Here is a 14,836-nt window from a genome sequence, read left to right on the forward strand (position 1 = left end):
CGACCAATCAGAAGACGAATAAAATCTTACAAAGGTCGAAAAAAGTTGGGTAGGGATGTGGTACTAAATGTGACTTCATTCGTCACTACTGGCGTTCCTCGTCCCAAATAACCTTCTGTAAACAACTACGAAGGTACATACGTACAGTTGACGCCCCAACGTATTTTATTATGTATGCGCAAATAAACATGGCATGACTACTAATTATGCATGTGAATGGGTTTTTATGCATCCATATGCTCCATCGTTATATAAAGTGTTATAAAACAAATAAAAATATCTACTAGCTAGCTATGATACTTAGCTAGATATTATATATTAGTATTAGCAGTATTATTAGCTAGCTGGTCTGTGGTTTAGTCTATGGATTTTTCACTGATTTTACGAGGTATAGACCTTCGTACCTTCGAAACTGACAAAGGAAGGTAAACGAACGAAGGTACGAAGGTATTTAACGAAGGTACCTTGATTATCACCTTCGTACCTTGCATGCATCGTACCTTCGAGGGTACCTTCGTTCGAAGGTACGACGGTACATTTTAAGAAGGGTTATGAATAAATATAAAAAGGTTGCTATTCTGGATTTCAATCAAGTGTGGAACATCGAGTTTAGTTGAGTTTTTAAGTTTAGTTAAGGCATTTCGTTTCTTGAGTTAATAAACCAGAAAATTCCCCATATACCAGATAAGCCGAGATAAGCGGAGCGGAGTTAGGCCGTACGTATGGAAGACTAGTTTAAGATTTTGACATTATAGTCATTCATGAAATTCCCGTTGCTCGTCCATTTGTATTGCTTTAACATCGTATGGTACATGACCATATCGTACGCAGGAATAAAAATCGTGTGGATAAATTTACAAATGCGAATTACTTATCTCCGCTTAACTTAATTAACTTAACTATAATATCATATTTGGGACGAGGAACGCCAGTGACGAAGTCACATTTAGCACCACATTCTACCCCAACTTTTTTCGACCTTTGACAGATTTATTCGTCTTCTGCTGGTCGAGAGCTCGATCATTTGCAGAAGTTATAGACTAAACAACCGTACGGTCATCGTTTGTTACTTTATTGCAGACTAACAAAACAACACGTGCGACGCCTTCCGTGCCCTTTCGACGGCGATTGTTCTGCGGGACGTCCTTATCGTTGCGCTTGGCGTGCACGCAGTCCTCGTCCTCACACGCACGCCACTTGTGAACGAAGAGTCGACGCCAAGGCGTCTTCTGGTGAGGCGATGGTAGACGTCGAAGTTGACCGATGTATCGATGAAAATTCGGCTTGAAACCATAAATAAGTAGCCTTTCTCAATGCGTCTTTCACCGAGGCTTCACCGAAGCTTCATCGAGACTCGTCCCAAATCAGCCTCTCGAACCGAACGTTCCTGTTCATCAGTCTCACAGGCGCAGGGAGGCACCTACGGATCATATGATACATATTATCATAAAACTCGATGCTCCACACTTTTACTTGATTGAAATCCAGAATATATTGATATCTGCTTATAAATTAGAGCTCAAATGCAATATTGTGAATAATAAATCACGTCACGATCATATACCTTCGTAGTTTATTTGATAGACTATCCATACCTTCATTCGTACGGGTTGGTACACTTTCTCGCTAGCTAAGTGTTAGCACTTTAGCGGATCACAGTTCCTGACAGTCTGTCGATAGGTAAAAACATTAGCAGTTTCATTTCCCGCCGTGAATGGAACACGTGGCGGACAGTCTATCAACTGTGCTATAGGCGCAAGGAGCGTCATTTAATGCTCAGCACAGATCACATCTGCGAAACAAAAGACAGGAGAAAATAGCGGGCACTGATGTCAAATTGCTCGTGCCCCTTTCCAGGCAAGGGTCGTGGCCTGATCTTCCAGTTTCTGTCCGCGTTGCCTCGGCTCAGGTCCGCTGCACCACTTTCAAGTGCGTCAAAAAGACATTGTGAAGCGGCGATCTGGCCTATTCTTCGGAGAACACCATTATACGGGACATTTGACCTCCTCCAACTTGTATATTCGAGCGTAATTATCGGATCGGTTGGCTGGCTTAACGTGCATGAAAAGCAAACTGACTTGTTCGGTCGACAGAGCGCTTCTTTTGCTGCCGGAGCACACGTCTTCCAGGTGGCCTCTGTAGCCGAAGCCGACATGTTCTCGTCTGCATTCCTCTCGTCTGATTATCGTCGTAACATATTTTTCATTTATGAAAAAAGGCTTCGTGTCCATAGCCCCCCAGAAAAGGTTTTTGAATACTTCTCGTCGGTAAAGGGTCCTGGTGGAACATTCATGACATCATTAGACTTAATGCGCGCCGCTGTCCCTGTTTTTCAGCCCGCGCATTCGAACAATATTCGTTGTGGTTCGCTCGGCGGTGAAAGCGGCGGTGCCGAAAGAAGTCCGAACATTTCGAGCTCGCTCGATCCGAATTCCAAGCCAGACTTTTTTACCCTTTTTGACACAGACGGTGACGGGCTTATTTCTTTCCCTGAATACATTTTTTTTATTACTTTACTCACACTACCTGAGTATGAAATTGAACAAACTTTTCAAAAGTTTGACAAGGACGGCAGTGGTATGCTCAGCCGAGATGAGTTTACCGAAATGATGAGAGCGATGAGGAAAACATCGGGCAGGGGAAACGCTACCGGATTCAGAACAGGGCTCAATGCGAGGAACCCAGATGACATGAGTAATGGTTTAGTTCAGTTTTTGTTTGGCGAATCGGGCCGGGAACATAAATTGAGCTTAGAACAATTCAAAAGCTTCGTATCAAAAATGCACTACGAAATCGATCTACTTGAGTTCCGGCACTATGATTTAACAAACTCCGGCACGATCAGCACCCAAGACTTTGCATATAGTGTCGTAGCAGGCGCAAACGTTAAGGTGATGCAACATTTCATCACTCGTGCGGCAAAAATCGCTTCCAGTGATGTCATTGCAATGGAAAGGATAAATGAAGAACAGTTCATGTCATTCTGCCGGATACTGAAGCGAGAGGGCACAGAGTTTCAGTCAAAGATCAAAAGCCATGTCCAACTGGGAAATAAGCTCACCAAGACAGTGTTTCAGGATATAGCTAAGGAACTCGGAGCATCGCTAAGTCAAACCCAAATTGACATCATCTACTTTATCTTTGATGTAAATTGTGACGGTGAATTAAGTCCGAAAGAGTTATTGGGTGTCATATGCAGATAGTGTTGAAATAAATAATGTTGATCCAGAGAAGTTTAAGCCCCGGGACGTCTACCAGAGGTTCACCGTGCATATTCGGTGCTACAAATGCCACATCATGCCATCTCATTCAAAAGTCAGCCGGGGTCGGCAACGGCGAAGAAGGTTTGTGGACTTCTATCTCTGTGAGACCGATTACCAGGTGCTCGGTGTTGACCCAGAGCTGACAACGAAACCGAGGAAACGTTTACCTGGTCAAGGACCCGAAAGACGGCACCAAAGAAGGCGCTCCCGATGGCGAGGTGGTAAAGCCGATGCCCGATGCGCTCAAGAACATCGGGTACACCGAGTACAAAATCCCACCAACCTTCTTGAAGTAGTTAGTGAGAAAGCTTAACATTAATTTATTAAATATTCTGGAGTGTTTTTTTAACATCTGATGTACCTTCATTCGAGGGTATGTTTTTAGATGTCATGACCAGTATCTATCTTATTACTTGGCGCGGTCAGGATATGTATATGGAGTGGCTGACGAGCCGCTTCGCAGCTGTTTAAACTCTAAACCCTGAAAACCCAACCCCAACCCCCTAAAGACACGGCGCGGACCCTAAAGATACAGCGCGCCGCTTGTTACTCGCGCGTCAGCGGCTACGTGAGCGCGCATCTTGCTCAAGTAAAAAAGCGCTCCGGTCAGCGCGTGGCGCGCTTCAGTACCTTTAATGGGAAGAATTAACTTAAGGATGACTCGTCCCGCTTCTGCTTTTATTTAACTCCAGAAATCACGAGTTAAAATCGTCTATAACGGATGATCATGACAGGTTTTTATGTTGCTTTTTAGTCTACTCATATTCTATGGGTTTTTCGCTGTCATATGGATACACGAAAAGTTGGAGATTTTCAGTGAGAGTCCTGGCCACCAGTCCTGTTCCTGTTTACAGTTACGATCGGCCGTGTACGGATGCTCCATCCGTACGAGCGAAAAGCCCATACAGATATCAACCATGTATAAAATACGAAGGTATAGATACGAAGGTAATAAGACTGTAATAAGTAGTCTACCTACGAAGGAACGAAGGTACCCTACCTACTCCCTTCGAAGGTAGCTACCAGCAGTTTACCCCATTCGTAACGCTAAAAAGTTTCGTTCATATACGTACCTTACTCGTACCTTCGTGTGTTCGTAACTTCATTCGTTCGAAGGTACCCTCGAAGGTACACTACGAAGGTACGAAGGTACGAACGAAGGTACCGTAACTTATATGCCCGCGACACGTTTTTTTTGCAAAACAACGATGGATCGTGACCTTCCTGCGGATTCGCATCTTTTTGGAAGAGCACTACACGAGCCAAATGTCGACCCCGCGCCTTCAACAAAGTCACTCGGACTAAATACCTTTGGACTTAATCTACGAGACTATGGACGTGGTCTTCAAGTCGAGGGGAAAGGCTCTGTCAGGTACACAGGAGTTGAAACGGACGCTGGCGCAATTCAGACGCTCCAATCGGTTTCAGTTGCGTGCAAAGTGCACTATTATGAGCTACAAGTCCTAAACAAAGGCGAACGTGGCTGTGTTTCGCTTGGTTACGCCGATTCTGCCTGCGAACTCAATCGTCCGTGCGGGTGAGTTGTGGACTTCTTGTCCGTGCTTGTCTTCAGTCGTTCTAATGGGATAAATATCAAAGGTGTGAGAATGGTTCTTTTGGATATTTTGCCGCTTCTGGGGAAATAAAGTCAGGTTCAGAAGTAGGACACTGCTATGGTCCCACTTTCGGTGGAGGTGACATAGTCGGTGCAGGGCTGCACGTGGACTCGAAAGATATTTTCTTCACCAAAAATGGTGTATATCTTGGTTGTGCATTTAAAGACATAAATGTCTTCAACCCATTGTATCCAACTTTTAGTTTGCACTGTAGTGAGGAAAAAGTCGTTCCAAACTTCGGGGCTGTGCCGTTCACTTTTGATATAAAATCTTACATCGCTGGATGCTTGAAAAGGGATGCCGTCGAGGTTTTCCTGAGGAAGCTACAGCCAGCAATCACCCATGAACTCGTGAGGGAGTTCTTGATTTGTTATGGATATTCTGACACCATCAGTATGCTCGATGAGGAATGGAAGACCGTTGATGTAAGTGCTTCGCGATGCCTAATCGGATTGATAACAGAAGAAGGCTTAAAGATCGAAGGGCTCGACCTAGCCAACCGCTCAGGCATACGCGCTTCAGTTGTCTCCGATGTGCTCGATACATTTAAGTGCCTTCTCCGACAGATCGTTCCTGAAGCACAGCAAAAGAACCCGCTTGATTTTATCACGGAACGCAATTTTAGTGATTTTCTCTGGACTACAACGAGGATGCAAACCGCGGAGGACATGGCACAGGCATCGCCTTGTCTACAGAGACATGGGAACGTAAACAGGTTGGGTTCATTTCTGATCGATGCTTTCGCCCTCATGGGATATGACACTCCTGAAAAGTGTGAACTCAATCCTTTAGCATTTCTTTCACGTGTGGACCTCATTGCGGACATGGCTATTTATGAGGTCTTAGAGCTGATGCATCCATGTTCTGACAATGTCAAGTTATCGCCAATTCTCGATCGAGTTCCAGAAGAAAGGCACAGTAGTGCACTGAGATCAAGACTCTCCACAGATCACGAGGGCGCGGCGACCTGTGTAACAAAAATGACCAAAATGCTCACTGCGTATTCACGGCGCTCGACCCGTGCGTACGGCTATGCAAGTCAGGCTGAGCGACTCATACGTCATGCGTCGGCACTGGGCATCGTATTTTTCTCCATGTGATTTTCATTCACATTAGTTCACAACACGGTATTAGTTTCATGGTTTGATGGCTCATAATGGCGAGTGGTGCTAGTTGATTGTACCTAGGTGGGGAATGTTCGCTCACAGAACAGCTGGGCTCTGAGACGCCACCTTCAAGTAGCACAGAGCCCTTTTGCAGAAGCGAGAGAGAGGGCAAGTCTCTGAGACGTTCAGGATAATTCGAAATGTAGACAAATTTGAAGAAAGGCTCTGCTTATGTATTATAATCCCTTCAGACAATCGCATCTCTGTGCCCAACAAAACGCTGGAGCCAAGCATTTAGGTCTTGATGGAGTACTTGCGAGTTGGAAAGTAGGACTCCTTCTTCGCCAGCTTCACTGTTTTAGCACTCACCTCTGCAGTGGTGAGCCTGCGTCGAATAGCTCGAGTTTTCTTGGGTCTGAGGTCAAGAGGAAGGTATTTCTTTCCGGCGAACGCCTCGCGCAAGTTCTTAAGCTGGTTCTGGCGGATTACTGTGAGAACCTGAGCGATTGACAATCGCACTACTTTAATCTTTGACAGTTTGTTTGGAGCACCACCGGTAACCTTTGCCACACGAAGAGCGGCAAGTTCCGTTTTCAACTCTTTAAGCTGTCCAAGCAAGTCGCCCTTGCTCTTCGCGCGGAGTTCGTGTACTTTGAAACCAGCTGCAAATAATAACGTGGAACGACGGGACTGATGGTCAGATAAAGTTTCCGCGTTTCCCTTCGAAAAAGGCGTTCGCTCTGAGCGACTTCCACGCAGAGGACTCTAGATGGAAGAAGGCGGAAACGAGTCACGCGTGGGTATTTCCGCAAAAAGCGCTCCGTAGAGAGACGCGATGACCACTAGAAGAAGACTTTGTACATGGCGACGAGTTGCGATACGGGTCAGGGATTCGATTCGTTACGGCTGGGATTTGGAACCCTAAAATTTGTTACGACCGTATTCGGCCAAACATGCAGGCACGTATAAGACCTCGGGGCAACGCATTGAACTGCTCGGATCCGATCTATTTTACTCACCCATGACGCCCTATGTTCGCACTTCGGGACCTGCGCTGGCCTGAAACGTTCGGCACGTCTGAGTTCCGTTCCCTGAATTAAGACCTAAACCAGGACACGTGGTCCGTGTTATATTTGTGTAAGGGTTAATTATGTGTTAAATACAAAAAAAAACGCGCCTGGGTGAGTAGTTCGCTTTGAATCACGAAATTTGATAGGAAGACGCAGCGACCTAAAAAGACGCCTTGTTATTAGACTGTTATTGGTACCTTCGCATTCTGAATTTCATTAGGGTGGGACACTTTTAACGTAACTTAATTTAACTTGATTATAAGGACAAGTCGCTGACGTGAACATAATCGGAATCTTTGTACTGTTTGCCCACTGGAGTGATTGTGTGGATCGTAATAATGAAAAAGTCATTACGTGACATTGGCGTAGCTCAGGCGCAACGTCATATCTGACGACGCAAACTCGTCAACGCCAATGCGCGCTCGTGATGATGGCGTCCTCCATCTTTGGCGCCGAGTAGCGCAATTGCCAGTTGTCTAGCGCGCTCGCCGTCCACACAAGGCGCCATAGGGAGCAAAACACGCGGGACCCCTGTTTTTTTTTGCCCGAAGCATATTTGCAACCGACCGGTGATCGTACGATAACCCGACTACTGCCGACCGAAAGTCAACGATCGATAGGGAAAGTGGTCCATTCATCCAGTTGATATTTCGAAGTATTTTTCGTTTTCGTTTCGAGTGGAACACATATTTTTCGCAGCACTGAACGACGAGGGCACCTCGACGGTAACAAACTGATCGGGCTGCCCAGGAACCATATTACTCAAGTGATAGGTGCCCCCGTAATTTTCAGATTATACACCGGGCCGACAACGATCAACCTGCTTGTTTTACGGAAGCTGTAGAGAAGGTCTCTGGCGGACATTACACAGAGCATGCTGAGGTCACGAAAGCGAGCGAGAATTAACGATCCCCCACCGGTGACCGATTACGCCGTTCTACCGGCGAAAGTCGCCGGTAGTTTTAGATCATCCTCCACTTGCCCTTCTATTGCTCTGCGTATCGAACCCGTTGTCAAGGTGCGCGTCCAATTCACGTTTCAAGTTCATCTGCGCCTCCGTGAGCCTCCCTGACACGAGAATCCCCGTTTACGCCAGAGCGTTTACAGGTTCATTGACAAGAAAACGTTCCTTGATTGGGGTCTCACATCAGACTGGCACGTAGACGGCCCGAGGAAACGTCGTACCCCGGGTGTCTCGGAGAGCGCAGATCATGCTTTGGTAGCCTCTGAGAAAGGAAAAGGCACGAGACACAAAAACGCGTGCAGTGAAGGCTATGGTGAGATGACCGAGGGCTCAATTGAGCGTCTCTTTCTTGTCCTGAAGACACTATGTACAAGTCAGCCTGCCGCAGCTGATAGCGTCCCGTCTCGTGTTAGAACACCTTCAGACTACAGATTGGATGATAGTGTGAACATGTCGACAGCAAGCACATTCATCGACATTGGAAGTGGCTACGGGAAGGTAGTTATGCATGCGGCACTCTCTGCAAAAGTGGCCAAAGCTGTTGGCATCGAATATGTCGCTTCACGAGCAGCGATGGCGATCAACTCAAAAAATGACCTTGTCCATGGCAATCACGTATTCATGACTAAGTGCGCAAGATGTGCTCTCCGTGATGTTTGCGACTTAGAGCACGGAGACGCTACCAAATATGGGACGTTCAACTTTTCGCACGTTTACATTTATGACAAAGTTTTCTCCGTTTCTACCCTGCAACTGCTTGCCAGACAGCTGGCAAAATCGCCATTTAAAGTTTTGGTCAGCTATCAAAGGATTGAAACATGGCGTCGTCTAGGACTGAATCACATCGTAGAAGTTGCCGCAACTCGCATGAGAACAACTGGTGGCCAAACCTTCAAGGCCTACATTTTCGTGAAGCAGACACAGTTCATGATCGCCGAAGAGTTCTCCTCGTGATGTGTCATTTTTCTTACACCGGAGGCTTTATGGCAACCCTGAACTTTCCAGATCTAACAGAACGATTTCAAAGAGACCGGGAGGCGTTTGCGTTGTCCAACTGCGGCGCAGAGAGGTGCAACTGGGTCAGCATCGACACGACAAGTGCAACCCCCCCAATCTGTAATTTTCATTTCACGAATCTGTTGAACGTGTCCATCTCAACGTTTTCGCGCATTCGTATTTTCATCAGTTCCTGTTTCAGGGATTCTTGGTGTGTGCGGATCACCGAATGAATCTAGCATTATTTCGGGATGCTTCCCGGCGCGGGCAATAGTTCTTAGCTTGAGCTCTACGGCGTTGTTCTTGAACTGTCACGCGATTTTATATGTATTGAGTATTCAATTTGAGGCTGCCATATTGTTCATAAATGCATCTGTTGGAACCTCATTTAGTGAATTGCGGTTCCTTCCCTCAGCGGTGTTGTAGGTTCAAATTGGTTTCTTGCATGTTATGTAGGTACTATGGATATGCAATATAATTGTGTCTCATATTTGCCAGGAGATGCAAGTTTATTTTGAAGGTCAACCTTCCTCTAGTCTATTATACAAAGTAAGTTTTGCTGTTGAGAATACATGCGGCAGCCAGCAGCATCTGTTTGTGTGCTAATTCTCATTGGTGAATTGCGGGACAATGAAGCTGTGGGTAATACATCCTTTCACCAAATCACATGGAGAACTTCATATCAGTTTATTTGGAGGCTCTCCGAGCGACCTGCCCAAAACATCTATCGCTCCGGTTGCTGCTTGTCGACTTATTCCGAAGCTTCCCGCTTGTTGACCCTGTTTTGAATCACGGATGCTTTTAGATAACAGCATCCTTACCAATTTTGCAGTGGCGACATTTCTACCTGCCCCGGCACTCATAGCTGTGGCTCCTCCGACAGCAGTTGCCAATGCCAATGTCTCCTCAAGCATCTCCAAAACTCTCCGTTTAGACAAATCTTCGGACTCGCTCATTGCCTTTCGTTTCGCCATAACAATGTTGAGATAGCCCAAGACTATAGCTGCTGCAGCACTATCGCCACATCCCACAGTGTCGACTACATTAACTGATGGAGAACCAACATACATTTCAAGACTGTCCCTTGTGAATAATGCAGCTCCGTCAGCCCCGCACTTTATGACAAGCCATTCTGCAATGCAATCTGGCCGATTCATAATTGCCTCAGCTAAGATCTTTGGTAAACTTGGATCTTTGGAACCACTTGTGAGCTCCAATCGAAGTTCAAGGTCGAGGTCTACAAGTGCAGCTGCTTCTTCTACAGTTGCAAGTATAACATCAGCGAAGGAAAGCACCTGTTTCAACATAATACTACGCTCAGCATCTTTGGCAACAATCAATGCCCGAGGACCAGGATCAAATATGACGACCGCGCCGCTGTCTTTCGCTGTTCTCACTGCTGCGTGTACTGCTTCAGTCTCCATTTCATCAAAGACGAAACCGTTAACAAAGATTGCTGAGCATTGTGACAGAGCTATTCTTGCTGCATGGTCAATTGTCTTAATGCCGGGAAGCAGAGGCCAAGGCCCCGTGTCATAGCGAGAGCAAAAGGCGTGCTTTCCAAACCCATCTGTCAGCACGAAGCAAAGCAGAGTCCGGTTCATGTCAGATTCTGCCTGCAAGACATCTTCTGATGCAAGATTGTATACTGAGATGCCCTCATCAGCTAATATCTTCCTCAGGAATGCCCCATACCTATCATCACATAAGTGGCCCACGCATCCACATCGCAGTCCAATCCTTGAGGCAGCTATGAGGAAGTTGCAGTTGCCACCTACCTCCAAGGAGTTTCCAGAGGGCGCCCTGGCTGCAAGACTGGAGAGAAATGTTTCTGTCTTGAGGACCTCCGGGGGTGGGATTGTAGTGACGGGGGAAAGAATGTCGATACAAAGGTTACCAAGCGCCAAGACGTCCATCATCTCCGCACGGGCGTCGGGGTTAAGGAGCGCGTTCAGTGAAAACGGGTGGATGTTTGGGATGCTGACTCTGTTTGAACTAAACTTGCAACCTTGAACGGAGGAGCAAAAAACGAGCCGAGCACCGGTTCGTTGAAGGCGCGCATATACATGCCGCCGAAGGCCCCTTCCAGTTCTCCGGGGCATCTGCTCGAGTCGGAAAGGGATATCGGCAAACTTAGCGACAGGAGCACCTGGAAGAACCGCTTGGCGCCAAGGCGGTCTACGGCGGCGGAGGCCTACCGAACAAAGCGCTCGATAGTCTGACCCAACTGAAGCGCCAACAAGATGCCCCGGAGAACTAGGCAAGGAACGGCGTCCTTCGAGCTGCGGGAGTTGAATGTGTGACTGACTGCTGAACCCGCCTCCCGGAAAAGCGCTGCCTGCACCCAGCTGACCGATGAGCCTCGTCGCTTGCATATCAATATACAAGAACCGCCGGTATGCAAGACTTTGCAACACACAACCTTTTAGGACAGGGGGTCACTGGTCACCGCATTGATTTATATTGGTCACCGCGCCGAAATATTAGAGGTATTGAATACTGTCACGTGATTGGTCTATTTGGCATTAGCGCGTTATTGAAGATGTTCAATAAAAATATGAAGTACCTTCGTAAGATATAAAAAATACCTTCGTACCTTCGAACGAATGAATGAAGGTACCGATTACGCTTCGTATAATACGTACGTACCTTATTACTTGCTTATTACTTATTACCTTCGTACTTATTATTATTATTTGTATATGTATATATATATAGTAATAGAATAGCTTCGTTCGTATATTGTAGTAGCTACGTATAAATATAGATATATATAGTCTACATATGGTCATAAGTACGTACGTAGACTACGAAGGTATATAAAAATACCTTCGTATCCATAGTACCTTCGATGTTAGCTCTAGCTATAGATAGCTAGCTAGCTAGCTATAATAGCTATCTAGTAGGAAAGTACATATTACCGAAGGTACTATCTACTTTTGCACTAAAACGTACTAAAATCCGTAATCTGGCGAATTTAGTGTTTCATTTCCGCTCTGAAGGTACATTATTATTCCCATCATTTTCCCTCATTTCCACCCAAGCTCCATCGATCAATACTCCGGTGAACCTCGGTCGCTCCGCCTTGAATTGAAGACTCGAGGCCGTCTCGGACTCGTCCCAAACCAGCCCAGCGAACCCAACTCAACCTGACATTTTTCAGTCGCAAGGGGGCAGCAAACGGAAACTATAACTTGACTCGGAACACGAACCGACGACGACAAGGATGACACACTGACCCTTCTGGTCGGGACGTGTTTCAGCTGTGTTCGCCTCAAATCTTAGCTTCAACTAAATCAGCGAGGAAGCTCACGATGATGTATAATTGCGCGCGGCTTCTGGCCGAAAGCCTCAAAGCCTTAGACCAGCGCCAAATCATCCTCCAGCTCGTCAGCCTTGGACTAATCGTCACTTCGGCCCTCATGATATGGAAAACACTTATCGTTTGCTCTGGGAGTGAATCGCCCGTTGTCGTGGTACTCAGTGGCTCCATGGAGCCTTCATTTCATCGTGGGGATATACTTGTTCTTGCTCTCGAAAATCGGGTGACATCCAATGGTGAAATAGTCGTTTTCAGCATTAAAGGGCGCGATGTTCCAATTGTGCATAGAGTGATAAGAGAGCACAGCGACGGGATCTCCGTCTCAGAAAAACTGTTTTTGACGAAAGGCGACAACAACTACAGTGACGATACAGTCCTCTACGCAGCAGGGCAGGAATGGCTTCAGGGTCGCGATGTAATGGGCCGTGCGGTTGCTTTTCTTCCCTTACTTGGGCGTGTCACGATCCTCATGAATGATTATCCTCTTGTCAAGTTCGCTGTCATAGGCTTGCTTGGTTTGCTGGTCGTAACTAGCAAGGAGTGAGGAACTTTCGTGGTATGCGGGGCATCTGATCCGTCGTCTTTGAGCAATCACCGCAGTGGTGCGGAAGCTGCGCCCAATACCGCGCACATCCATCGACCTCCCGAAACGAGCATATAGCGAAGGTAGACGGATTGTCCATGACGGGCGAGAGGAAATCCGAGAGAAGTTAAGAAAATATTGGAATAAATGTTTGTTTCACAGCCGTCAACATCAAGAACTGCAGGAATCAGGCTTGAGTGCTTGTGCCAAATGTAGCACAACTTTGGCACTCAAGCATTCATGGAGCTGCAGCCGTGTTTCTTAAGCAAAACGGTGGAATCGTTCCGAAGCCAAAATGGCAACAAATTTGGAGTGAGGGCTCAAAAACCTGCAACAGCCTCTTTTAAATTCCAGGTCTCCTAGAGGAGGGCGTTGGGATCAACAAGTAGGGCATCGATATCCGCGGAAATGTCTGCATTCTCATACTTTGGGCTGTACCGTTTGACAGGAATGCCATCTTGGTTGATCAAGAATTTCTCGAAGTTCCAGGTGATGTCAGCTCGTCGAACTGGAGACCATTGAATTGGCATCGTGTTTGGTTGTATGTCATAGATGAAGTCTGCACCCATACCCGCGCGATCGTCAGAAGGGGAAGGTAACGCGGATTTGAGATACGTCCAAAGGGGCTCTTCGCCTTCGCCGTTCACGACACACTTTGCCATTATCTGGAACTTTGGAACATAGCCATCGCCTGGGCGTACATACTTGAGTGTGTTCATGAGCTCAAAGTCTTTGTCATAACACTGATGACCAAACTGGTTGCACGGGAAACCAAGAATCGTCAACTTTTCGCCATACTTCTCCGCCAGGGCATTCAGTTGAATGAAGTCCCTGACGGTAGTTCCTCACATAGTAGCGACATTATTTACGAGCACGATTTTTCCTTTGAGTTGAGCAAAGTCGAAATCTGTACCAACTTGGGGATCGTCCCGGGTGCCTCCTCCAAGGGTTTTGCCCTTGAAATCATGGAAGGAGGAGGCCATAGCTCGAATAGCGATTCGACCAGGCTGTGCGATTTAAATAGGCACGAAAACAGTCAAGGTAAGTCAGATTCCGAGCCCCTATACTTGTAAGAATAAAGGTTGGTTGTGCTGGCGAGAGCTTGTCAGCTCGCTCGTGTGGGGGAAAACCTATCCGTGCGAAAGTTCAAGTGTGAAGTCGTGGAACAAAAGCCGACCAGACCGTCCCTGAACTCACCTTCGCATGGCTTGCAACCCTGCGAGACCCTAACTTGGTTGCGCCGCGCGCGAAACGCGCAGGCAAGGTACCGATTCTGCACACGGCAGACATAGCACGAGTTTCCGCCGCCACTTGGGATGGAGGGCGCAGAAAGTGCAGTCTACGAACACAAACTTTTACGAATGGTATTCGTCCGTCCCGGGTTTTCCTGCGAAATCCACTTACAGGCCCAAGCCCAAATTTTAGACTGTGCCATCTCATCTGTATGTCATATCAATTTTCCAAATATAATATATGATATGTGAAGATATCTTCGTATGTATGATAGTATTTATATGAAGGTAGATAGTATCTCCGGGGTGTCCACATATATACAGCTGCCTGAAATCCAGAATACATTTCTCCGGAATACGGGAGAGCTATTTCACAACCTGCTTCTCAGCCAGCTTTTGCAACAGTCAAGCCTTCAAACGGAACAAACGAAGAAGGTGAAACAGCCGGGAAGGGTAACCCTAAAACAGGGGTCGACATGAGCACGGAAATGCAACTGGATCAGGAACCTGAAAATGCGGAACGTGGCGACCAAAGTTCATTTCATGTTACGAACGATACCTCGCAAGATCTCCAAGCCGGTTGCGATCTTGTGAGCGAAAGTCAATTCACAAAACGGCAGTCAGGTCGGGAAGACAAACCACGGAAAAAGCAACGCGCCGCCGATGACAGACTCCATCCGAGGG

General features: G+C 46.8%; 7 protein-coding genes across 7 annotated transcripts; 4 read left to right on the forward strand and 3 right to left on the reverse strand.

The window, feature by feature from the left end:
- Nucleotides 1-2,153: 2,153 nt before the first annotated feature.
- Nucleotides 2,154-3,203, forward strand: MICPUN_78174 (predicted protein; the record flags this gene model as incomplete). Its single annotated transcript, XM_002507254.1, has 1 exon — nucleotides 2,154-3,203. One exon carries the CDS (start codon nucleotides 2,154-2,156, stop codon nucleotides 3,201-3,203), a length of 1,050 nt encoding a protein of 349 aa, XP_002507300.1.
- A 1,268-nt stretch (nucleotides 3,204-4,471) lies between these two features.
- Nucleotides 4,472-6,222, forward strand: MICPUN_55425 (predicted protein; the record flags this gene model as incomplete). The annotated part of the gene is made up of 2 exons (XM_002507255.1): nucleotides 4,472-4,800; nucleotides 4,863-6,222. 2 exons carry the CDS (start codon nucleotides 4,472-4,474, stop codon nucleotides 5,977-5,979), a joined length of 1,446 nt encoding a protein of 481 aa, XP_002507301.1. The 3' UTR covers nucleotides 5,980-6,222.
- On the reverse strand, nucleotides 6,200-7,073 carry MICPUN_107597 (predicted protein). The gene is made up of 2 exons (XM_002507650.1): nucleotides 7,005-7,073; nucleotides 6,200-6,647 (listed from the first exon to the last, which is right to left on the reverse strand). Exons 1-2 carry the CDS (start codon nucleotides 7,006-7,008, stop codon nucleotides 6,280-6,282), a joined length of 372 nt encoding a protein of 123 aa, XP_002507696.1. The 5' UTR covers nucleotides 7,009-7,073; the 3' UTR covers nucleotides 6,200-6,279.
- Nucleotides 7,074-7,929: 856 nt separating this feature from the next.
- MICPUN_55427 (predicted protein) lies at nucleotides 7,930-8,973 on the forward strand (the record flags this gene model as incomplete). Its single annotated transcript, XM_002507256.1, has 2 exons — nucleotides 7,930-8,073; nucleotides 8,152-8,973. The coding sequence occupies 2 exons, from the start codon at nucleotides 7,930-7,932 to the stop codon at nucleotides 8,971-8,973; spliced, it is 966 nt and encodes a 321-aa protein (XP_002507302.1).
- A 522-nt stretch (nucleotides 8,974-9,495) lies between these two features.
- Nucleotides 9,496-11,390, reverse strand: MICPUN_51789 (predicted protein; the record flags this gene model as incomplete). Its single annotated transcript, XM_002507651.1, has 2 exons — nucleotides 9,496-11,117; nucleotides 11,214-11,390. The coding sequence occupies 2 exons, from the start codon at nucleotides 11,388-11,390 to the stop codon at nucleotides 9,693-9,695; spliced, it is 1,602 nt and encodes a 533-aa protein (XP_002507697.1). The 3' UTR covers nucleotides 9,496-9,692.
- Nucleotides 11,391-12,083: 693 nt separating this feature from the next.
- On the forward strand, nucleotides 12,084-14,011 carry MICPUN_106715 (s24-like peptidase). Its single transcript, XM_002507257.1, has one exon. The coding sequence runs from the start codon at nucleotides 12,330-12,332 to the stop codon at nucleotides 12,879-12,881; it is 552 nt and encodes a 183-aa protein (XP_002507303.1). The 5' UTR covers nucleotides 12,084-12,329; the 3' UTR covers nucleotides 12,882-14,011.
- On the reverse strand, nucleotides 13,042-14,241 carry GPX1 (glutathione peroxidase). Its single transcript, XM_002507652.1, has 3 exons — nucleotides 14,118-14,241; nucleotides 13,781-13,927; nucleotides 13,042-13,675 (listed from the first exon to the last, which is right to left on the reverse strand). Exons 1-3 carry the CDS (start codon nucleotides 14,208-14,210, stop codon nucleotides 13,280-13,282), a joined length of 636 nt encoding a protein of 211 aa, XP_002507698.1. The 5' UTR covers nucleotides 14,211-14,241; the 3' UTR covers nucleotides 13,042-13,279.
- Between the last annotated feature and the right edge of the window lie 595 nt (nucleotides 14,242-14,836).

The sequence above is a fragment of the Micromonas commoda genome, chromosome 1, assembly GCF_000090985.2.
Source record: "Micromonas commoda chromosome 1, complete sequence".
NCBI lineage: Eukaryota > Viridiplantae > Chlorophyta > Mamiellophyceae > Mamiellales > Mamiellaceae > Micromonas > Micromonas commoda.

Coding starts and splice junctions, on each gene's coding strand:
- MICPUN_106715 (XM_002507257.1), top strand. CDS start 12,330: ATGATGTATAATTGCGCGCGGCTTCTGGCCGAAAGCCTCAAAGCCTTA.
- GPX1 (XM_002507652.1), bottom strand. CDS start 14,210: ATGTCTGCCGTGTGCAGAATCGGTACCTTGCCTGCGCGTTTCGCGCGC. Junction 13,928..14,117: donor GGGTTGCAAGCCATGCGAAG/GTGAGTTCAGGG, acceptor TAAATCGCACAG/CCTGGTCGAATCGCTATTCG. Junction 13,676..13,780: donor AAATCGTGCTCGTAAATAAT/GTCGCTACTATG, acceptor CCGTGCAACCAG/TTTGGTCATCAGTGTTATGA.